Below are 23,022 nucleotides of genomic sequence, written 5' to 3'. Positions count from 1 at the left end.
GTGTTTCTTGTGGGTGTCAAGGGGAATAACAGAGGGGGTGGCACAAACCAGGGGGAGAGGCAGAGCAGCAGAAGCAGTTCCTGTAACACAAGAATGAGAACAATAGCCATATATGGTAAAACGCATTCGTTTTGGAAGCTGGAGGCAAAAGAACATTATTCCGAGAGTATGTTCGTTAAAAAGCACACCACACCACAAAGGACTTGTTTGAGGGGAAGAGCCTGTTGCTCTTCCTGCAGCTCCAGCAGTTGCTAGTAGATCCACATGGATGGCGCACCCTGGACCCAGGTCACTTGCAGACGAAAGAGGGGCTTGCTCAGCTGAAGCCTGTTCCCTTGCAAGAAGCTGAGCATTCTCAGCCCTGACCCTGTCCCAGAGGCAACTCTTTTCGTGGTCCAATGTCTTCCATACCAAGAAGCCGCTGGAATCATGGTCTGGAAGGAAGGACACACCACAGAAGAGCAGTGATTAAAGTAAGGGGAAATGCCTGGAATGCAGCTGTGTTGTTTGCAGCCACACATTCGCCTTCAGCTGCGCCACCAGGAAAAGCAAGCTGCCCAATGGAACGATCAGATGAAAACCAGCCAAGTTTCATTCTGTGGGGCAGTAACTTTGATTGCAGTAGAAACTCTCTGCTTCTTGCACACATCCTATGGCAGATGTTGTTTCAGTTTCCATCAGCCTCCACCAGCATAGCCAGTGGCCCGGGATGGTGCGATTTGTAGTCCAATGACACCTGGAGGGCCCTGTGTTGACTGCCTCCCCTCTACGGCCTCCGCCCCACCTGTGACCAATCCAGAATTATCTTTGGCAAGTTCTCCCTGGTCCAGTGAGCGCCCAAAAAACACATACCAGGCCCTGGCACTTCTTACCCCCTTGTGGTCATGTCCTAACTTGGTGGTCTGGAGAGAGGAATATTTTTCCCTGGAGATAAGAGGACCGTTTATCTTTCTGCCCCTCTTCGCCATCCACCCTAAGCACATGTCACTCCTTTGAGAGGAAGGGCAGAATATAAAATTGAACAAATAAATTATCAGTCAAGGCATACTTTTGGCACAGCTACAGCACTTCTTTCTTAAGCTGCATGCCATAAGGATTGCAAAGGAACAGCTCCCCCCCTTTTCTTGCAGCCCCCCACTTCCCTACTACCCCACCCAGAAAATGTGGTAGTTGGCATCTTTCCACTAAAGCTGTGTTTCTCAAATTTGGGTCTCCTGTTGTTTTTGGACTACAGTTCCCATCATCCCTTGCTAGCAGGACCAGTGGTCAGAGATGATGGGAATTGCAGTGCAAAAACAGCTGGACATTCAAGTTAGGGAAACCCTGCACGAATGCAACTGGAGGCAGTGGTGTGAGACAAGCAATGTGAAGCAAATGTTTTATTATTCCCCTTACATGGTTCCTGCAAATGTGTTATATAATGTGCACAGGTCAGGAGAGTCGGCTTCTTCTTACCCTCTGTCCCCCGCTACAATTCAAAACCACTGCATTAAGGTTTTATCCTGTGTTGACAATAAACTTGGGCCGAAGTTTGTAATGAGTTGCCATTTCTCCCGCTTCCCTGTGCGCTGAGGGGAAGCCTGAATGCTCTCCTCTTGAAGGTTTCACTTCCTTCTGGCCGTATATAACCTTTCTGAAGCCCCTACATTTTAAATGTCACCCTGACACTTGTTTCTTTTAATGGGCCACTTCTTACCTTCATTCCTAGATGATCATTCCAGGGTTCATCTGACACCTCTCGAAGGGGTTCCAGACTCTGATTACATCAATGCCTCCTTTATTAATGTAAGTATCTGCAAGGGAAATGAAGCAGAATGAGACTTCGTTATTTTAACGAGAATGCTAACCAGCTCCCATGCTTGCCTTGATAGCAGTGTTGCAGGTGATCTACAGACATGTGCAGCTGCAGTCGTGTAGGCAAAATTGGGTTGCTTCATGCTGCTCCCTACAGACACCAAGTTTCTAGTTCTCCATAGCTTGAAAAGTGCACAGACAGTAAGTCAGATTCACCTGGCATTGCTGTCGCACAACTTCCATTCATTTCCCTTGACCTTGCACAGGTTTCCTTCTCGAAAGGGCAGTTGTGCAGCAGTTATGATTTGTGGATCCTGCCCACTGCCAGCTAAAAGTCTCCAAAGCAAGGAGCCTTCTAGTGCTGTGAGCAGGGGTGGAGAACTGGATCCAGCCAGCTGGCTAGATTCTTACCTGCCCACCCTCCCTGCAAGCCAGTTTTGGCAGATGGGTGCAGCTGCCCACCTGTCAATTATCTGACATTACAAATGACATCAGGAAACCCATTTTTCCTTTGCCCATATGGTTTGAAAATCAAACGCCCAGGCAAAGGCATAGCTCTTTGCAAGCCGCACTTATCAGCTGAATGGAGATGCCTGCGAGCCCCACTTTTGGCAGAGAACCACATCTTCACCATGCCTGATGACGTTGGGTACAGGGTGGACGTGGCTTGGCCGAAGCAGGAAGGGGCATCGGTGGGCTGCAAACTTTATTGTAGTGCGTATGTTTTGTTTTCCTGCCCAAGCTCTGCCCTTCTGTTTTCCACCTCCCTCAAACCACTTTGTAAAAAACCTTAATTATTTTAAATGAGTGCTACTGAAGATGCATTCTAATATGGAGGTGTGCAGTTCATCCCTGGAGGGATGACTATTTTCCTGGTGCAGAACGTGGATTTTTGGAGGCTGTGGTGTCATCACAGTCCTGGCTGTATCCCCGCATCAGATGCTTTGCCTTCTGTTATAGCTTAGTGGGAGAGCACATGGTTTGCTTGCAGAAGGAGCCATGCTGTTTGATCCCCTGGTACCTGTAGTTAAAGATTAGAGATAAGGAGGCTGGGAATCTTGGAGAACCGTTATATACCAATCAGAGTAGGCAGTGTGTAGCTAGATGTGCTAGTGGTTTCTGCATACAGCAGCTCCTTAAAGAGGTGCAGGGTTTTGTTTTTGCAGTGTTGCTAGATGCATGATCTCCACTTCACTGCCTTGCTTTTCTGTCTCTCTCTCGTCTCCCGCCTCTACTTTTGTATGCCCAAAGCACCCCTAACCTGTGTAGTCTCAACTGCACTTGTCAAGAAGACAGAAAAGTCAGGAGCAGAATCATTGCCTGGCATTTATTGTTGGACCATCCGTCTTGCATTAACCAGAGCAGTAGCACAAACAAATTAGCACAGGGACGCAGGTGGCGCTGTGGTCTAAACCATAGAGCCTAGTGCTTGCTGATCAGAAGGTTGGCAGTTCGAATCCCTGCGACGGGGTGCGCTCCCATTGCTCTGTCCCAGTTCCTGCCAACCTAGCAGTTCAAAAGCACACCAGTGCAAGTAAATAAATAGGTACCACTGCGGCGGAAAGGTAAACGGCGTTTCCGTGTGCTCTGGTTTCCTTCACAGAGTCCCATTGCGCCAGAAGCAGTTTAGTCATGCCAGCCACATGTCTGCAGGCAAATGCCGGCTCCCTTGGCCTGAAAGTGAGATGAGCACTGTAACCCCATAGTCGCCTTTGACTGGACTTAACCGTCCAGGGCTCCTTACCTTTACCTTTTCTTTGCATTAACCAGATCACCACACATAAATTGTTCTGTGTTCAAGGGGTTTTTTTTTGTGAGGGGTGGGGTGAGAATCAGGTCCACTGTGTTTAGATATCCAACATGCTTCTTTCTGCCACCAAGATCAAGTCACACATCCACTTTTTTGTGTTTCCAGTAAAATGTTCCAAGGGAGAGAGAGCTCTGTCTGTGTGACTGCGCTACGTACTGTACATCTTTTCCCCTGGTAGTGATGAGTATTCTTCCCCTTCAGGCACCACACCAAAAACACGAAAAACAGATGCTTTTTGGTGCTGATGTAACACCCCCAACTGCTCTAACCCCTCTCATTGGCCCTCATACAGCTTATGTACAATACAAAATTGGCAAGGTAAAGAGCTCACTCTGTGTGGTGCCTGAGAAGGTGCCAATGTTTCGGAATACTTTGAAGTTGACTCACATGCCAGAGGCACAAATGAGCTCCCTCTTTCTCTTGTTTTCTTTTCTTTTGGCAGGGGTACCAAGAGAAGAACAAGTTCATTGCAGCCCAAGGTAAGTCGCACTTGCTTTCCTTTGGATTTCTGTCCCGAGATGACAAATGGCTGGGAGGCTTTATGCTGAGCAAAAAATATTTGCAGTGCGTTAACGTTCTTCTGAGTTTCCAAGTTGGTTCCCGTGCCGCTCTGGCAGCCAGCCTTAGGAAGGATACCCAGGGGAATATTGCCCTCATCAAATCAATCATGGGCACAGTGGGAAATTGCAACGATTAAATCATGTAAACATCAACCCATCTCTTCTGGTTTCTGGAAAGCTACAACTTAATCTACAGCTCATGTGGGTCAACCACTAGGGTTTCGCCCATGAAGATTTGGCCCCCACCATATTGTCAAAATGGACTCCTGTTTTCCAGAAGTCAGGTGTATTCTGGAATTGGAAAGATGGAAAGAGTCAGGTGCTGGGAAGGCTGTGCTGTTTGAAAGGGTAGCTAGTGGATTCTTAGTTGGATGAGCAAGTGCCTCTTTGCTGCCACCCCGTGGCAAAAGGCAGTAATTCAGTTGCATAACAACAGATAAAAAGGTAAAGGGACCCCTGACCCCATTACATGGGGGCATCTTATAGATGGAAAAGTACAGTAGATGGGCTGTGCAAGTAGCAGAACACAAATCTCAGAGGCAGAAGGCACTGACCAGCCTCCACAGGGGTGACGTAGATTAAGGGGGACTGAAGGGGTGGGACTTGACCTGGAGCAACGCCACCATTATAGAGACAGCGTTCCTTTGTCGCTCTCTGTGAATACTGAATAAATTACGTGGTAAGAACTCCTATTGGTTATCTGCCTTTTGATTGCCGAGGGAGGGATCATTATTCCTTGACAGAGCCCTGACAATATGGAAGAATTATACCACTTAAAGGTCTTGTTAAACAAACACGCCCTGCTCCCACCCACCTGCAAGTACCTTCCTGTACCACTTTTTCTTTTCCCTTCGGTCTGTTTAGGACCAAAAGAAGAAACTGTGAACGACTTCTGGAGGATGATTTGGGAGCAAAACACAGCAACAATTGTCATGGTGACCAACCTGAAAGAGAGGAAAGAGGCAAGTGGCTGTTGGAGGCTCTGTGGCAAGTGAAACGAGAGCCGCGTAAAAGCAAAATGTTTATGTGAAGGGCAGGTAATTAATAATTTCAAAATGCTGGTCCGTGTTTTCTTAACAAATGTGTATTTCTCTCCAGTGCAAATGTGCTCAGTACTGGCCAGATCAGGGCTGCTGGACGTACGGAAATATCCGAGTGTCCGTGGAAGATGTGACGGTCTTAGTTGACTACACGGTGCGGAAATTCTGCATTCAGCAGGTATCTCATTTTGATCCCCTCTCTACTCCCTTTTTATGTAAGTCTGTTGATTCCAGAATGCTGCAGCTGGAGATCAGTAGGGTTGGCGGGACCAGGTGAGAAACCATCATCTAAGTTCTCTTTCGTATGGATGTTATTGTTCTTTATGGATGTTATTGTTCTTTTTGTATGAAGAGTATTGTTGTTGTTGTTGTTTTGTTGTTGTTGTACATCTCTTCTCCCCCACCCCAAATACTGAAGTGGCATAGCCCAAGCAAAAGTGGACCAGCCTTGGAGAGATGTAGGCATAGGCATAGTTGGTGTGCCTGGTGCCAGATTATGATGGAGAATTTGCTTGCTCAGCAGAGAGGAGGCAACCTTTATCAGTTTTGGGCATGGAAGAGAAGGGAGCTCGCCACACTCCCCTCTCCCTTAGTCTAACCTGTCATTTCTGATCTCTACAGTAGGCTTTTACAGGTGATGAAAGGAAGGGATTCGGAGAGCTTGGCGTGACTCTAGATGCCTGACAGTTAACCAATATGTCCAATCTGTTTCCCCACCCTTCCACCCAGGTAGGCGATGTCACCAATAAGAAGCCTCAGCGCCTGGTGACGCAATTCCACTTCACCAGCTGGCCGGACTTCGGGGTCCCTTTCACTCCCATTGGGATGCTGAAGTTCCTGAAGAAGGTGAAGACATGTAACCCCCAGTATGCAGGGGCTATTGTTGTACACTGCAGGTCAGTCTGGAGCTTATCAGTCCCTTCCTTCCTTCCTTCCTTCCTTCCTTCCTTCCTTCCTTCCTTCCTTCCTTCCTATCTGTCTAAAGGTAAAAGGTAAAGGTACCCCTGACCATTAAGTCCAGTCGCGGAGAATTCTGGGGTTGCAGCGCATATCTTGCTTTATTGGCCAAGGGAGCTGGCATTTGTCCGCAGACAGCTTCCGGGTCATGTGGCCAGAATGACTAAGCCACTTCTGGCGGACCAGAGCAGCTCACGGAAACGCTGTTTACTTTCCTGCCAGAGCGGTACCTATTTATCTACTTGCACCTTGGCATGCTTTCGAACTGCTAGGTGGGACTGCTAGGTGGGAGCAGGGACCGAAAAGTGGGAGCTCACCCCATCGCAGGGATTCGAACCACCAACCTTCTGATCGGCAAGTCTTAGGCTCTGTGGTTTAGACCACAGCGTCACCCACGTCCCCATGACCAGTGTTTAAATAGAGCACTGGTCCTGCTAGCTAGGGATGATGGGAGTTGTAGTCCAAAAACAGCTAGATGGGTCACCTGTGCCTCCATGTGAGGATATTAAATTAAATCGATTACATTAAAATCATAGAGATGGAAGGGACCCTGAGGATCATCTAGTCCAGTCCCCTGCAGTGCAGGAATCGTTTGCCCAATGTGGGGTTTGGACCAATAACCCTGAGATTAAGAGTCTCAAGCTCTAGTGACTGAGCAAAAACTGGAATAAAGATTCCCACTTAAAAGCCACGCAGAAAGGGGAGGATCTGCAATAGGCACCAAAAAACCAGTGGAGACAAAGCCTGTCAGATACGTAATGGAAAGGAGTTAATCATATGAAGGTGGACAAACTGTCCCATAAGGCACATGATGTGTCCCCCACCAGAGGTACTACCCCTTCTCTAACAAGAGCATTAATAAATTTACTTTCTTTATTTTCTTTTTTTATATGGGTATTGATTTATTGTATTTCCATACTGCTTTCCATTCAAATGTTTCTCAAAGCGGCTTACAAACAGTAAAGAACAACAATATATTTGAACATCACAAGTACAGCATAATTCATAAAATATAATTAGAAAATAACCAGTAAAACAATTACAATCTACAAAACACTATTAGCAAACCAGCAACTAAAAAGAAGTGAAATATCACAATTACAACTTTTCTTCTAGAACAAAATGTGCCAATATTGCATACGCTTGAGCACCCCTAGGGAAAAAAGCACTGCTATGAAGCAATATTAACAAAATAACCAGAAAAATAAGTTCATACAGAGACACACACACTTCCCCCTGCCTCCCAATGACACATAATCTTTCACACTATTCAGACCCTGAAAAAGCTCATGCACCAAACAGGAGAGTCCTGATCTAATAGAAATGTAAAATACTTTTAACTTACTAGTCACTGATTTAAACCCATGTCCCATCCTTCTGACAACTGATGTTCAGGGTAGTTGTCAAGAGTACAAGCAGATACTTACCTGGCAGGGGAACCACCTAGATCAAGAAATGTACTTTCCCAGTCCACCATTAGCCCCACGAAATTCTGATAGTTCAAGCCTTTAGACTTGTGGTTTTAGATGGAGATGGTAGGATCAGGGAACTGCCCTTTTTGTTTATCATAGAATTGTGGAGTTGGAAGGGGCCCTGAGGATAATCTAGGAATGATTTGGGAATCATGTAAGAATGCAGAAATATGCAGCTGTCCCTTACGGGGAATGAACCTGCAACCTTGGCGTTATCAGCACCACGCTCTAACCAACTGAGCTATCCAACGGTGGGCACAACCAAGCTGTCAGAAGGCACGTCTACCATTTCCGAATCTCCTCCCACAGGGAATCCCCTGCATGTACTGCTCATCAAGGGTGGCTAAGCAGACAGATGTTAGGCCCCTGAGCTTCTTTGTTCTTTAATGAATCATCTTCTCTGCCTGTCACTTGCGTGCTGTGATCTGGCTTATGTGGGTTTCTTGGCAGAAACCACCTGCCGGGGCCGAATTCTCAAAGGAGACCTTTTTTTTCTTCTCTTCTTCTCCACCCCGCAGCGCTGGTGTGGGACGAACGGGGACTTTCATTGTCATTGATGCCATGCTGGACATGATGCTCACTGAGAGAAAGGTGGACGTTTACGGGTTCGTCAGCCGCATCCGGGCGCAGCGCTGCCAGATGGTACAGACCGATGTAAGTCTCTTCTCCTGCAGGGCAAGCTTCATGCTGTGTAGGCCAGATACTCTCCTTTGCATTTATTGTTTGTAAAAGAACCCAAAATATAACCAGCTACTGTGTGTAAATGAGCAGGTAAGCAGACTTAATCATGTGACCCTGAGCTTTTCCTCAAATGTTTCAGCAGAACTCAGGCAGGACAAATCCCTGAGAATTATTTCCTTCCTCCCCCCTGCAAAGAATAACGAAGCCTCTCTTTCCAAGCCTGTCTCCCTGGTCCTTTTTCTGCCTTTTGCCTGCTTAACAGGCAGGTCAGTCAGCTTTGCCAGGGCTCCAAGATCATGACTGCATTGAAAAGGGGAGTCCCAACACTTCAAATTCACACTTTCACAGTCTGCCGCTGAGAAGGAACTTAGTTTGTGCCTTCCCAGGACATAGTATAGTTTGCTTCTCATGCCTCTCCCTGCTATGCAATGCAGGATTGCACCTTCATTCCATTTGCTACCTGCTGCCTCCTCTTCATAACTAGGAATGTAAGAAGGCATCGACTTCTGTTACAACTGCTGTTTATTACAACCAGCACTGCTTCTGCTCCGCTGCAGTTCTGTTTCAACCAAACAACAACTATTATTATTATTATTATTATTATTATTATTATTATTATTATTATTATTATTATTAAATACACCACTCTGGGCAGCTTCCAACACATATAAAAACTTACTATGCTGTTTGCCTTTCTGTCCACTGTTTAGCATAAGCTACAAAGCTATTTACATAACTAACTTTCTCTTCAATTTAAAGGTAGCATCATAACAAAGTTTTAAAAAGTCGTCAATTGCATATCATTTGTGAACTTAAAATAGCCAACCATAGCATTGCGAAGGAATAGTGATAACTTCTTGACTGATTTTCATTGCTGACCGCAGACACACACACAAACAAACTGCAAGTTTCTTCTTCTTTTCCCCTTTTTGTTGGACTTCTGGCAAGCCTATTCCGAAGTTACCTGGGGGAAGCAGAGTGGCTGATCAGCAGAGCTTCCATTCTCAGCAAGGAGAGCTCTGGAACCACACGCCCAGCATACCTGGCAGGAAAACATCACCATTTGCCTCACATTTTCCTGTTGGAAACACTGGGGCATAAGGTCCTGATAGTGCTCTTTGGCAGGGAAGGGAAGGTGAACCAAGGAACTGGAGTCACTGCCCCTGAATCTTCCTCCTGCTGCTCTGGGTTAAGTTGGCAGGGGAAGTGGGAGGGGAGACAGAAAAGTTTGAGATAATGTTTTCAACATGCTTTCTTGGAGCGTGTACCATCCTGACTCCATGCAAAGCATCACGACCCTCTCAGGGCAAATGCTGGGATAGTCACGCATTCCCAGCTCATGTTCATACTCTGTGAGCCCATTGAAGCTGTTCAGAGAATGGCCTTATTTGAATGTGGAGCATGATCGTCTCACAGTAGCTTTTTCTCTCCTTCAGATGCAGTATGTGTTCATCTACCAAGCTCTTCTGGAGCATTATCTGTATGGGGATACAGAACTGGAGGTGACCTCGCTGGAGATCCACCTCCAGAAGATCTACAACAAGATCCCAGGGACCAGCAGCAACGGATTGGAGGAAGAGTTTAAGGTGAGTGGCAGCAGCTACAGTAGCTTAGGACCTCCATTACCAGGGACAACTGTAGCTAGGGACAACCAGACTTGGAAGAACATACGAACAGCCTGTTGGATCAGGTCAGTGTCCTATCTAGTCTAGCATCCTGTTCACAGTGGCCAACCAGATGACTATGGGGAGCCAGAAAGCAAGGCTTAACCAATCAGGCACATGTGAACCAAGTGGCTTTTCTTTAGCCATGGGGTCATGGGATTATTTACAGCTGGGAGAAGGAACCTGTGCCCTCCAAGTAATGATGGACTCCCCAACTCCCATCAGCCTGGCACAGTGATGGCCCAGCAATTCCTGGAGGGCCACAGATTCCCCGTCCCCGATTGGCAGCACAGATTTTAAATTTGGCTTCCCATTAACGGTGAAGACAGAGCCATGGCTAATATTGTGTGCATATGGCGATCATGGTTTGGTATTCCATGGGGGAATATCTTTGGAGAGCTAGCACAAGGGGGAATCAGGAGACCACAAGACTTGAGGATTTCTATCCTATCCTTAGAGGTACAAGATGGTTATAACGAATCTGATCCTGCTGTTGGAAGTAGAACAGGCAAAGCCATGGGTCTTTCTATCCAACCATACGGTAATCAGATCTCTTCCCCCGCCCCCCAGTCAGCTACCCAGAACTACTTATTTTTGTGTTTTTTGAATAATTTTAATCAAATTTTCTGTTTTACAATTTCAAATACTCATTTTACATCCTTAAGATATCAATGACCTCCCTTCTTCTCTTTCCATGGTTCATTTTACATATCTTAAATCCCTGCATATTTTGTAGGCCCATTTCCGTATGTGGCAAAATGTTACATACTTTGTTCAGGATTTATTTATTTTTCGCTGGAGGGAAGAATGTCCTGTTTTGTGGCAGGTGGCTGAACTAGATTGCTTTTGGTCTTCCCAATTCTGTGATCCTGGAAAGGCAGGCAGGCTGCAGAGGAGGGGTCACCAACCCTTCTAGAACTGTGAACACACCTGGAATTTTGAGAAAGTGCCTTGGGTGCCAGTCATAAAATGGCTACTATGGGGCGACGGCTTCCACATCTAAAAGAGCACAAAAGGAGAAAAAGCCACAAAATAGTATGATACACGCCCCTATGAATGGGGGAAAGGTACCTATACCAGTCACCACTGCACTTGCTCACAGGTTGAAGCACTCTGCACCTCTTCTTTGTTGAGCGTGGAAGGGAGGGCGAGGATCCAGTCGTGGCAGCCAGTGAACTGTGGGCATGTCCAAGGGGGCATATTCAGTGTGGGAGAGACCTAACCAGTTCAAACAGTAACTGAGCCACAAGAGCACACAGTCTCTAGCGCATTATGCGTTTTTAAGAGGACCATTTGTGGGTGCCATGGGATATACTCATGGGCACAGTGGTGCCCACGGGTGCCATATTGGTGACCTCTGGTGTATGGAGTAGAAAAGAGGGAGGGAGGGCATGTTGTGTGTGAGAGTGCGCATCTGCTGCTCTTGCATCGTCTTTTTGAGTGTAATGCAATGGACACATCTAACATACATGCCAGTAATGGGCAAGTATGTGCCCTTGCTGGCTGCCCCACTGCGAAGCTCTGCACGTGCATGCCCATGTTTTGAACTATAAGCTATGTGCCCTCGGTGGTTTTGGTCTGGCTCACGTTCCACCAACCTCTCTCTGCAGAAACTAACCTCGATCAAAATTCAGAACGACAAGATGAGAACGGGCAATTTGCCGGCCAACATGAAAAAGAACCGGGTGCTGCAGATAATTCCATGTGAGTGTCCTGCCCTGCAGGGAGGGAAATCCAGCTGAGGAACATCTGCTGCTGCTGTTTGTGGGCACAGGAGGAACCTTGAGAGGAAGTGGCTTTTGCGTCGGCAGTAGCAAGATGAGGTGGAGAGGGCTGGGGGAAAGAGAAAGCCATTGTGATCAAGGTAGTGGCAGTTGCTGGAAGAGGGAGTGAATGTCATATAAATATATCATGATTTGTAATTACAGAGAAGAAAATTGATTTAGTTACATCCAATCAGCATTTGCTTACATAATATTTACCGTATTTTTCGCTCCATAGGACGCACTTTTTTCCTCCTAAAAAGAAAGGGGAAATGTCTGTGCGTCTTAGGGAGCGAATGTGTGGTCAATTGCTGGCTCCCTTTCCGGCCTCACCCCCTTGCCCAGGCCTCCATTGTTGAATGTTCTGCAGACGGAGGCTGTTTGTTTCCCCAGCGACATGTGACTGGCTGATTAGATTATCTGTCTGGAAACTGTAGAAAGGGCTCCCTTTCCTTTCCTAAAGAATCTGCAGAACTGTGAGTTGAACCCCACAAAAACAGGATTTTTTCCCTTTGCAAAGTAAGCTCAACAACTTTGGGCTGATCCTCCAAAAAAGGGGCTTTCCCCCTTTGCTAAAGAAGCTGCACAGCTGTGAGCTAATCCTCAAAAAAGGGGGCTTTTTCCCTTTGCAAAAGAAGCTGCACAACTGTGAGCTAATCCCCCCCAAAAACGGGGCTTTCCCGCTTTCCTCCTCTAAAAACTAGGTGCTTCTTATGGTCAGGTGCATCTTATGGAGCGAAAAATACGGTAAGCAGTTCAGCACTGGAATGCGAGGGACCATTTTTTGCCATTCAGTAGGCCTTCCCTGCATGACTGTTGTGCAGCCGTACAGCTCCACTTTTGTATGTTGCTGTGGAAACCCATCTCTTCTGAGCTCCAGTATTTCAGACCCAATATCTTCGTCTAAACACATGCTGCCAAATGTTTCTAAAATTGTTGCCTTGTTTGCCTGGTCTTTCCTGTAGACGAGTTCAACCGGGTGATCATTCCAGTGAAGAGGGGCGAAGAGAACACGGATTACGTGAATGCCTCCTTTATTGATGTGAGTGTTGGAGAACAGAAACTGCACTTCATGCATAAAACTGTTAACACCCAGAGCTCCCTGATCCTGGGACTGTGCACATCCTCTTTTGTTGTTGTTTAGTCGTGTCCAACTCTTCGTGACCCCATGGACCAGAGCACGCCAGCCACTCCTGTCTTCCACTGCCTCCCGCAGTTTGGTCAAACTCATGCTGGGAGCTTCAAGAACACTGTCCCACCATCTCTGTCTCCCCTTCTCCTTGTGCCCTCCATCTTTCCCAACATCAGGGTCTTTTCCAGGGAGTCTTCTCTTATGAGGTGGCCAAAGTCTTGGAGCCTCAGCTTCAGGATCTGTCCTTCCAGTGAGCACTCAGGGCTGATTTCCCTAAGAATGGAGAGGTTTGATCTTCTTGCAGTCCATGGGACTCTCAAGAGTCTCCTCCAGGCATCAATTACGTGCATCACATTCCTGCAACCAGGGTGGCTTTCAAAGAGCAGCAAAGGCGTAGGAGGGATGGAGAGTCTAATCCACGATTGTTGTAGGAAAACAGAGCCATGGTCATTCTAGATTGACAAAGCTTGCGTTAATTACCGTAGTGTGGTCTTCTGTATTGTGGTGTCAGTCTGTGTCAATGTTAAGCAGAGAACTGCATCAGCGCTCGCCTCATTTAACCTCCTTCCTCTCATTACTTGCCAAGTATCTGGGTTGTAACGCCCTTTCCTGACTGGTAGGCCTTTTACCTGGGAATTCAATTTCCTGCCTTTGCTGGGCACATTCCAGTGGCTAAGCTCCTTTCTCTCTGCGTCCTCTTCTTGAATGGAGGGAGGAAGAAAGAGAGAATATATATATAGTTGTTAGATGTTACTGGAGCTATTTCTCTGGCCTTTGGGTATGCCCAGTCTCGCTGCTGCGTCCCTTCCTAGTAACCATGTCTTGAAATTCCAGGGCTATCGCCAAAAGGATTCCTACATAGCCAGCCAAGGCCCTCTCCAGCACACGACAGAGGACTTCTGGAGGATGATCTGGGAGTGGAAGTCCTGCTCCATTGTTATGTTGACTGAGCTGGAAGAAAGGGGTCAGGTGAGCAAATGGGAAGTGGGCAAGAATTGTCTCCAGGGAGCCTGAAGGCAGGTGGTGCAGTTCTGATGTAGAAACTTCAGTGTGCCTGGTCCTCTAAGCCTGCCTTTGGCCAACCATATACAAGCCACTTTGAGCTGCTTAGTGCATATATATATGCCCCTGGTCTTCCTCTGTCTGGATAAATTGCACTACAAAGTACAAAGTGTTGCATTCTACACTCAAGCCTGAGCATAGCTCCCATTGGGTTGGTTTTTTTTAAAAAAAACAAAAAAACCTTTAACTCCAACAATTTTATTTATTTATTCAATTTATATACTGCCCTTCACCATAAGATCTCAGGGAGGTTCACAGAATAAAATACAGGATAAAAACAAGTAAATAAGTGTAACCCAAGCAGGAAAACAATAACCCCCCCTCCTTCGCACAGGAACATTTAAAAGGCTATAGAATATTAATCATCCCAAGGCCTAGTTGAAGAGGAACATTTTCACCTGGCACATAAAAATATATAATGAAGGCGCCAGGCAAACCTCCCTGGGGAGAGCATTCCACAGACGGGGAGCCACTGCAGAAAAGGCCCTGTTCTTGTGTTGCCACCCTCTGGACCGCACATGTAGGAGGCACACGAAGAAGGGCTTCAGGTGACGAACACAGAGTCTGGGTCCTTGAGATATTGCGGTCCTGAGCCATTTAAGGCTTTATAGTTTATAACCAGGACTTTGAATTGGGCCTGGAAACTAATTGGCAGTGCAATCGGGCCAGGATCGGTGTGAGGTGCTCAAACCGTCTTGCCCCAGTGAGCAACCTGGCCACCAAATTCTGCACCAGCTAAAGCTTCCTAACTGTCTTAACACATTGCAGTAATTGCATTATTGCATTATTGCTCAGCGTCAAAGATGCTGAATCCTTTAATGGGCTTCAGTCTCTCCCGCTACGCAACCATTGGGAGAAACTGTAGAGCCCTGTACCCTTCTTGGAGTGTGACAGAGCACACTCTGCGGGTGTGAAAAGCCTCGTGTTTGGTCCCCATCACCTGTACCTTAAAAAGATCCCAGGGAGCGGGTCTAAGACAGACCTCTGCCTGAGACCTTGGAGAGCCACTTCTCGGGTAGGCAGTGCAGTAGTCCGGCAGGGCATGAGGCAGATTCATCAGTTCGTCATGTCTTTTCAGCCAGCAAGAGGATAAATGAGGTAAGCACTGCATCTAGCAAGAAGACCTATGCAGGCTTGGTCCCTGTCCCCATACCTTTGTGTTCAGAATTCTCAGCATTGCGATATATGTCCCAGGCTGCCCTTTTTATAAAGGACCATTGCCTTCCTCAGAACTGTCACGTGTTCCCCCTCCTGAGAAGAACTGGGGTGGGGGGGGGAGGCAGAAAGGAGGCCAGGGAGGAACTCATGCTTGGTCTTCTAGAGGATACGATATGATCATCTTTATTGTCATTGTTCCATACAGAACAACAAAATTGGGGGGGGGGGGGAATCTACAAAAGACATTCAAAACCAACAAGCCTGCTATCCCAGCCTGGTTAGCCCCCTAAAAACTCTGATACCCCATTTTTAAAATACAATACAATCCCATAGAGACTCCTTAAACTGCGTTTAAAACCAAAATTGCATTTGGATAGAAACTGTTTCTCAGGCGGTTAGTCCTAGTCTTTATAACCCTGTACCTTCTTCCAGAAGGCAGAAGCTGAAAGAGATCGTTTCCGGGGTGTGCACTATCCTGCTCTATCTCTGCAGCTTTCTTATAGCACCTGGAAGCATAGATTTGATCCATGGTGGGAAGAGTGCACCCAGTTATTCTCTCCGCAGTCTTTACAACCCTGGACAGCATTGTTGTTTCCCTTGACCGTGCAGCTCCCAAACCACACGCAGAGCATAAGTTAATACACTCTCCACAGTACAATGGTAAAATGCCATCAGCAGGTCCTTTGAGAGATTGTTTTTCCGAAGGATTCTCATGGATCCTTATGTTGTCTGTCTAACTGCTTTCCCCTTTGTTGTCTTGCCTGCTTTCTGACTGCTCAGGAGAAATGTGCCCAGTATTGGCCTTCTGACAGCTCTGTGTCCTATGGAGATATAACCGTGGAGTTGAAGAAAGAGGAGGAATGTGAGAGTTACACAGTCCGGGACCTGCTAGTATCAAATACCAGGGTAGGTGCTGGGGCAACTTGTGCATTCTGGGAGAAGTGATGGTGGCTCTTGACTTCCCAGGTCCTACACTTCTCCTTCTACCAGTGTTAATGGGAAACGGTGACTGTTTATTGCCCACTCCAGAGATGCAAAATAGTCACGGGGAAGCCTTTGTATCTCTCCATCTCCACTTAATGGAGAATGCTGCTTTGTCTTATGGGAGCCAAGGTTTCCCTCGTAGTCCTTTGCTATCAACAATCCCTTTTGCTCAGCGGCAAGAATGTTACTTGCCCCAAAATGGAAAGAAGCAGAAGTCCCAACAAAGGAAGAATGGATTTAAAAACTTATGGAATATGCAGAAATGGAGAAACTTACCAGAAGAATAAGAAATCGAGATAACAAACGTTTTATAAAAGAATGGAAATGGTTTATTGAATGCTTACAGATAAATTGTAAACCGATAACAACATTGGCAGGATTATTGTAACAACCAGCAGTTTCATAGGAGTATCTATTGAAAGTAGATGAATAAATGAGCAAATTAAGTTGATTTGGATATGCAGAAGATATTAAAAATAAAATTTAAGGAACAGCAGAAAGGGGGGGAAGGAAGTCAAGTTTTGAAATGCCCAAATGATTGTAAAATTAGTGAAATGTATAAACTTTAAAAGTATATTTTTTAAAAAAACACACAACAAAAATCCCTTTTGTTAGCTCCTAGGACTGAGTTTTTCTAACTGTGTACCGCGACACGTTAGTGTGTCGGCGCATTGTGCGAACGCTTCCTTTGCTGGAAGGGGGTTAGCTTATTCTCTGGTTTGCTAGTAAGACTGAATTACTGTGTTGTGGAACGCCCTCCCATCAGATGTCAAAACGATAAACAACTACCTGACATTCAGAAGACATCTTAAGGCAGCCCTGTTCAGGGAAGTTTTTAATGTATGATATTTTAGTGTATTTTTGGTTTCTATGGAAGCCGCCCAGAGTGGCTGGGGAGGCCCAGCCAGATGGGCGGGGTACAAATAATAAATTATTATTATTATTATTATTATTATTATTATTATTATTATTCATGTCCAAAAAGCATGTCACCAACATGAAAAGTTTGGAGAGCTCTGTCCTAGGAGTATGTAGCCTGGTTAAGGGCGCGTGCTTTTCTTGCTGTATACCCGATTTTTATACTTGGAGAGATAACTTTTAATTCCTCCTGCAAATGCATTTCAGGATGCTAGCAGTCCTCCAAAAATATTATTCACCAGGCAGCAACTCCATGAAGAATGTGGTTAGCAAAGCGAGTAGAGTGAGCTTGCTATTGCTTGCCTACTTGACAGTTTCCAGAGGTTACAGAGGAACCCCGACCCCCGAGTCTGCCTGGATTCAGATTCAGGCTTTTCTGAGATTTTCTCTTTTCCTTTTTTTCCTGACCAGGAAAACAAAACCCGTCAGATCAGACAGTTCCACTTCCACGGCTGGCCAGAGGTGGGCATCCCCACTGATGGAAAAGGAATGATCAACATCATTGCAGCTGTGCAGAAGCAGCAGCAACAGTCCGGAAACCACCCCATTACTGTGCACTGCAGGTAATCAAACGGGCTGCGAGATTTCTGGGCAGCAAGACTTGGCAAAACATGCTACCCAAGAGGCGCTTTAGTGGAAAGGAGTACGTTGCATGAAGTTGCTGGCATTGCCACAACACCTCCTAAGGGTACCAGGGATTGGGTTGAGGTCCTGGTTAGACAGTAACCACTGTTAAGATTGGTGCCAGTATTTCCCTTGGGCCACAGATCAGGAGATGGGGTATATGGCTTCAGTCCTGTATACCTGAAGGAGCGTCTCCACCCCCATCGTCCGGCCCAGACACTGAGGTCCAGCGCCAAGGGCCTACTGGTGGTTCCCTCGCTACAAGAAGTGAGGTTACAGGGAACCAGGCAGAGGGCCTTCTTGGTAGTGGCGCCCGCCCTGTGGAACGCCCTCCCAGCAGATGTCAAGGCAATAAACAACTATTTTGCTTTTAAAAGACAACTGAAGGCGGCCCTGCTTAGGGAAGTTTTTAATGTCTGATGCTGTCTTGTTTTTAATATTCAGTTGGAAGCCACCCAGAGTGGCTGGGGAAACTCAGCCAGATGGGCGGGGTATAAATAATAAATTATTATTATTATTATTATTATTATTATTATTATTATTATTCCATCATATAATTGTAGAGTTGGAGGGTACCCGAGGGTCATCTAGCCCAACCCCACTTCAATGCAGGAATCTCAGCTTGAAGCATCCCTGACAGATGGCCATCCAATCTCTGCTTAAAAACCTCCAAGGAAGGAGAGGCCACCATATTCTAAGGGGGATCTAGTCTCCCGTCAACAGCTCTTACTGTCAGAAAGAGCTGCTTGACAGCGGAGCGGTTCAGGCAACAGGAAGGCCTGTGTTTGTCACTCACAGGTGTGTTGTTGTTTTGTCTTTTGTTTCCCCCCAGTGCTGGAGCCGGCCGAACAGGGACCTTCTGTGCGTTGGGCACTGTTTTGGAGAGAGTCAAGGCTGAAGGAATTCTAGATGTCTTTCAGACAGTGAAGAGTTTGAGGTTACAGAGGCCGCACATGGTCCAAACACTGGTAGGCATGGGCTGCTGTTTGTGGAGTGGGTGGGTGGGTGAGGCTGGGTGGCTGAGTGGGTGGAGCAGCAAGAAATTCCCTCCTGCAAGTGTGAGCTGTTCCTTTCATTCCCTCCTGCCCATCAGAGCCCCATCTCTTTCCTCTCTCTCTTGTACCTGCGTAAGGAACTGGGATACAAAGACTTTCTAGCCCATAAGACCATAGCCCACAGGGGCACCCATAAGCAGGGCCTGAATGCAACAAGCCCCCTTACCCCCGCCCCCCCAGGTCTCTGCCACTGAGCTAGAGTGCCTCTTGCTATGGCCAGCATCAGTTTCTGGTTGTGGAAATGGCCATTTCTGCTCAAAGCCAAAAATTTAGAGTTGGAGGAACCAAAACACCATCCAGGTCAAACCCTCCAACTGCCAGCCATCCACTGACCGGTCCATGCCAGCGGACATCGAATTGTGGTGGTGATGTGCAAGCTCTGTGTGTAGAAGGTCCCAGCTCCAACCCATGGCGCTTCCAGGTAGGGCTGGAGAGGACACCTGTCAAAAACCTCGCAGAGCTACTGCCAGTCAGTTCAGATTGAGCATCCCTCAAGCTTGGGCCACTAGGTGATGTTAGCCTACAGTCTCCGTCTCCCCAGCTAGCTTAGCCAGTGTTCAGGGATGATGCAAGTTTCAGTCCAACAATATCTGTCAAATCAGGGTTGAAGAACACTGGTCTAGACAGGGCTGAGCTAGATGCTCTGTTGAACGTAGCGTTTGTCGTTGGGGTACCTGGTTTTGCTCATCCTGTAATTAATAGGCAGGTTCCCTTGCGACCACAGCATCTCTGAAGAGTGACGATTCATTCCGTGACCAACTCAGCGTTTTCTTTTCTGCCTAATCTCCAGGAACAGTACGAATTCTGCTACAAAGTGGTTCAGGAATATATTGACGCCTTTTCAGACTACGCCAACTTCAAGTGAAGATGAAAATCACCCAACAGAAGAGTTGCCTTCTTTAATACTTTGTAATATTCTGTTTGTTAATATCCCCTGCCCCCCCAAAAAATGTGTATATATCTTAACTGTTTTAGAGGGTTGGTACCATAAGATTCCTATTAGCTGGAGATTTTATATGTAGCAAAAGTGTTAGAAAGAGATTGTAGGCACTTTTTTTCCAATGTTTTATTGGGGAATTAAATAGCGTGATATTTGGATTAATATTGTCAAATCTCTCTCCTGGAGAGTTGATGCAGGCTGTTTTTGTTTTGTAAATCTTTTTTTTTTTCCTTGAGGGAGTAAAGCCTTTTAAAAAACCAAAAGAGATTCTGCATATCGGCCTTTTATTTTAAAAGGAAAACAAACAAACCAGTGGCTTATAAATAGTGTTCAAGATCAGGGTTTTTTCTCTCCCTAACTTAGAAGACTGGGCCTCCCTGCAGGGTTCTGGGTTTGAGGGCTGCTGTTGAAGCAACAAACCCCTATAGCTGGAATATCCCGATGTTTGGAATAGCCGTTGGGAAGGGAAAGTTGCTCTTCCGTTAATGCAACGCCGTTAAAAGCACTATTAAGCTGTGCAGCATCCGGCCGTTCATTTTGGTGGAGTTTGCGCAGCCGAGGGTCCTGTTGGGTTGGGCCCAGGTTTCTTCAGCTTTGGAGAAATGGGGGGGATAGGAATAAAGGAGCCTCCTTGCAAAACCATCGAACTTTATTTGAAGCAAATGCAGCTCCCGTGTCCATTTTTTGGTAATAGCTTGACCAGTCCGGCCTCTTGTTTCCCCCATCCCAATTTTTTTGTGGAAGCAGGTCTTTATCAAGGTATTCTTGAGGTATTGTCTCATTTTGTTTTACATTTGGTTTGCCAGGGACCAGCCAACCCCCCTCTGTGGGAAAAGCGTGACCACCATCCCTTCGCCTTCAAGGGGATGGATAGGATAATCATAAAGAGCGTACTTGACTTGGGGCAAGATAGCCAGGCATTAGAAATAGAATTAAAGAGATCCCTTGCAGTCTTCACAGGCCTGAACGCCCATTTATTGCTTAGGAGTCCCATCTGGCCATAGCATGTGGAGTGCTTAGCCACTGTGAACATTTTTTCCCCCCCACAGAAAGCAGGATATAAATTTCAACAATAAATAGATAGGAGTGACTTTTGTGGCCTGGATCTGAGATCGTCTTAAGCATTCCACATTTTCCCTACCAACTTAGGCCGACGTGAATGACTATACATTAGGGTGATGGCAGACCGGTGCATGTTTAACATGCATGGCCCAATTAATGGCTCGTTGCTGTCAAAAGGCCAGGAGTTGTGAGTGCCATCAATCTAAGCAGAGACAGCAAAGCAGTCCAGTGTGGCAGAGAGAGCTTTGGGAGGTGAGTCTGTTCACAACCCACACGCAGTCCAATCCAGCTCAAAGCAAGGGAGAGGGTTTTAAAAGTTACTATACAGATTTTTTTTACAAATCACAAATTTATTACAACATGTGAATAACACAGCCCCTCGAGTCCATATAAAAATGTCTGGGGTTATTTGGTGTAATATTCATACATGGCTTAAATAGTAGATGTATCCTATTGTCTATCTGCAAATATATATATATATAAAGTACCAAGCACACTTTCACTTTCTGCCACTAGAATAGACTAGATGGTGGCTGAGTTACCCACATTTTATAGTACATTTGAGATGCAAATTCTCTGCAAAGAGGGAAGTGGGGGTGGGAGAACCGAACTGATGTAAAAGTATGAACCATCTGCCTGAACACTGACCAGAGGTGTTTGTGCCTGGCTCTGTAAGGTGTATGTAGCCCACTTTTGTTGTAAAAGACACGCGAGCAGCTCGCTCCGCACCTTCTCTGTGTGTGATGCAGTTTTGACACATCCCATTAAACATGCTGGCTCCTTCTGATGCGACTGGGATTTGCCGAATCGCATCAGAACTTGGTCTCTGGCTATTTTGGAACGTGCTCATCTTGCAAGAGGTGGCTTTGTTTTTAAGATAAAAAAATTGTTTGGAAGCCAATGGAAGTTTCTCACTGGCGTGGCTTTACAAAGTTTTCTCTCTTTTTTTTGCTGCTTCTACCCTTCTCAAGGAATGCGTCTTAAACGTCTCCTGTAAGTGGCCAAGCTGATTGGCAATCAGATTTTGGCCTAAACCAGATATGATCTCCAAAAGCCGTTGAGTTCCTTTTATTCTTTTGAAGCACCATGTATGCTTTAGGACTCTCGGTCCCATTGCTTAGCAGCTCTTACCAGTTAGCTGCCCAAAAGCCCTTTTGAGGGAGAGTCCAACGTCGCCAGCCTGATGCCAATCTCATTCCTTTTCTGAAATTTTCCCCAGGTGGCACAAGTAGGAGAACCAACAAGCATCCATAATTGGTCTTGCTCTCCTTTTATTTTCTTTCTTGCAGGACTGAAGAGAGCTTCGTAAGCTCTTGCAAATATATGTAAGTGATCAGGGTCAGGGGCCCAAGGCATTTCATTCTTAGGCCACCATCTTAAGTTGGCAGTCAGTGGAGCTGTGCCCACCCCGTTTGGTGCCCTTGTAAACGAGGAATGCAGAAATCTGTGGCTCTCCAGATGTTGCAAGGCTGCAGTTTCCACCCTGCTCCCTGACTCTGGCTGAAGTTCCAACCAGAATACGGGGAGCCACAGTTTCCCTACTCCTGTTAGCTTCCACATGGCATTCTTCTAACAGAACGTTTATCACAGAGGTGGCATGCTTTTCAAAGGAACGTGCGTAAGTGACACACAAGGCTAAGTAGGTTGTTGGAAGAACAACTACATGCATTAAGAGATGGTGGGGGGATGACCTGCGATTGGCATTCATGAGCCCCCTGAAACAACCCTGGCATTTCCTACTAAAAGGATTGCCAGCTGTTCGAGACGTGGGACCTTGGAGCGTAGCTGCCAGCCACAGTAAGCGGTCTGACTTTGCATATGGCAATATATACCGCCTGTTTAACCCCAAGCAGCAAAGGGGGGCCGTGTTAAAAAAAGAGGTCTTGGTCCAGTGTGCCCCTCATAAACCAGGTGCGATGGTGCAGCTCGCATTGCCAACTTGTGCCCTCAAGTCCTCTGGGGCAAAGTCTTGCCAGGGCACTTTCTGCCCAGAACAAACACCTGCCTAGGATGCAACCGTACAGCTGCTCAGAGCGTGGCGTCTGTATGCTGCTTAAAACAGTATCCGCTGCCATTGTGGGTTGTTTTTTTTTGCTGCGAGTGCACGCAGTTGGTGTCTTAGCTTTAGGGGCAAAGCCCTTATGTGCCAAAAATGACACGCTGCCCCCCCCACCCCGCAGATCTGCCACATGAATATATCAGGGCTGCTGAGGCAGGCCAGAGCAAAAGTTGCCGTTTCCCTTCTGTTTGTTTTCAGTAGCTGTAACTCCATGCTGCCTTCATTCTGAATGTCTTAATATCTTGTATTTATTTTTTGTTGACTAAGTAAATGCTTTTTTTTTTTAA

General features: G+C 46.4%; 1 protein-coding gene across 2 annotated transcripts in view; it reads left to right on the top strand.

Moving 5' to 3' along the window:
• Positions 1-23,018, top strand: part of PTPRA (protein tyrosine phosphatase receptor type A) — a 137,991-nt gene extending 114,973 nt beyond the window's left edge. For both annotated transcript variants that reach the window (XM_083458688.1, XM_083458687.1), the window contains 14 exons: positions 1,709-1,785; positions 4,047-4,083; positions 5,029-5,126; positions 5,263-5,382; positions 5,934-6,100; positions 8,152-8,287; positions 9,751-9,900; positions 11,589-11,682; positions 12,707-12,783; positions 13,708-13,842; positions 15,874-15,999; positions 17,407-17,558; positions 18,452-18,587; positions 19,465-23,018. In XM_083458688.1, coding sequence (XP_083314814.1) covers positions 1,709-1,785; positions 4,047-4,083; positions 5,029-5,126; positions 5,263-5,382; positions 5,934-6,100; positions 8,152-8,287; positions 9,751-9,900; positions 11,589-11,682; positions 12,707-12,783; positions 13,708-13,842; positions 15,874-15,999; positions 17,407-17,558; positions 18,452-18,587; positions 19,465-19,539 — 1,580 coding nt within the window. In that variant the 3' untranslated portion in view covers positions 19,540-23,018. The remainder of the gene's footprint in view (positions 1-1,708; positions 1,786-4,046; positions 4,084-5,028; positions 5,127-5,262; positions 5,383-5,933; positions 6,101-8,151; positions 8,288-9,750; positions 9,901-11,588; positions 11,683-12,706; positions 12,784-13,707; positions 13,843-15,873; positions 16,000-17,406; positions 17,559-18,451; positions 18,588-19,464) is intronic.
• The last annotated feature ends 4 nt before the right edge of the window (positions 23,019-23,022 follow it).

The sequence above is a fragment of the Podarcis liolepis genome (assembly GCF_965112155.1).
Source record: "Podarcis liolepis genome assembly, chromosome: 9".
NCBI lineage: Eukaryota > Metazoa > Chordata > Lepidosauria > Squamata > Lacertidae > Podarcis > Podarcis liolepis.
The sequence above is the reverse complement of the archived record's forward strand: the minus strand, read 5'-3'. Positions and strand labels throughout refer to the sequence as shown.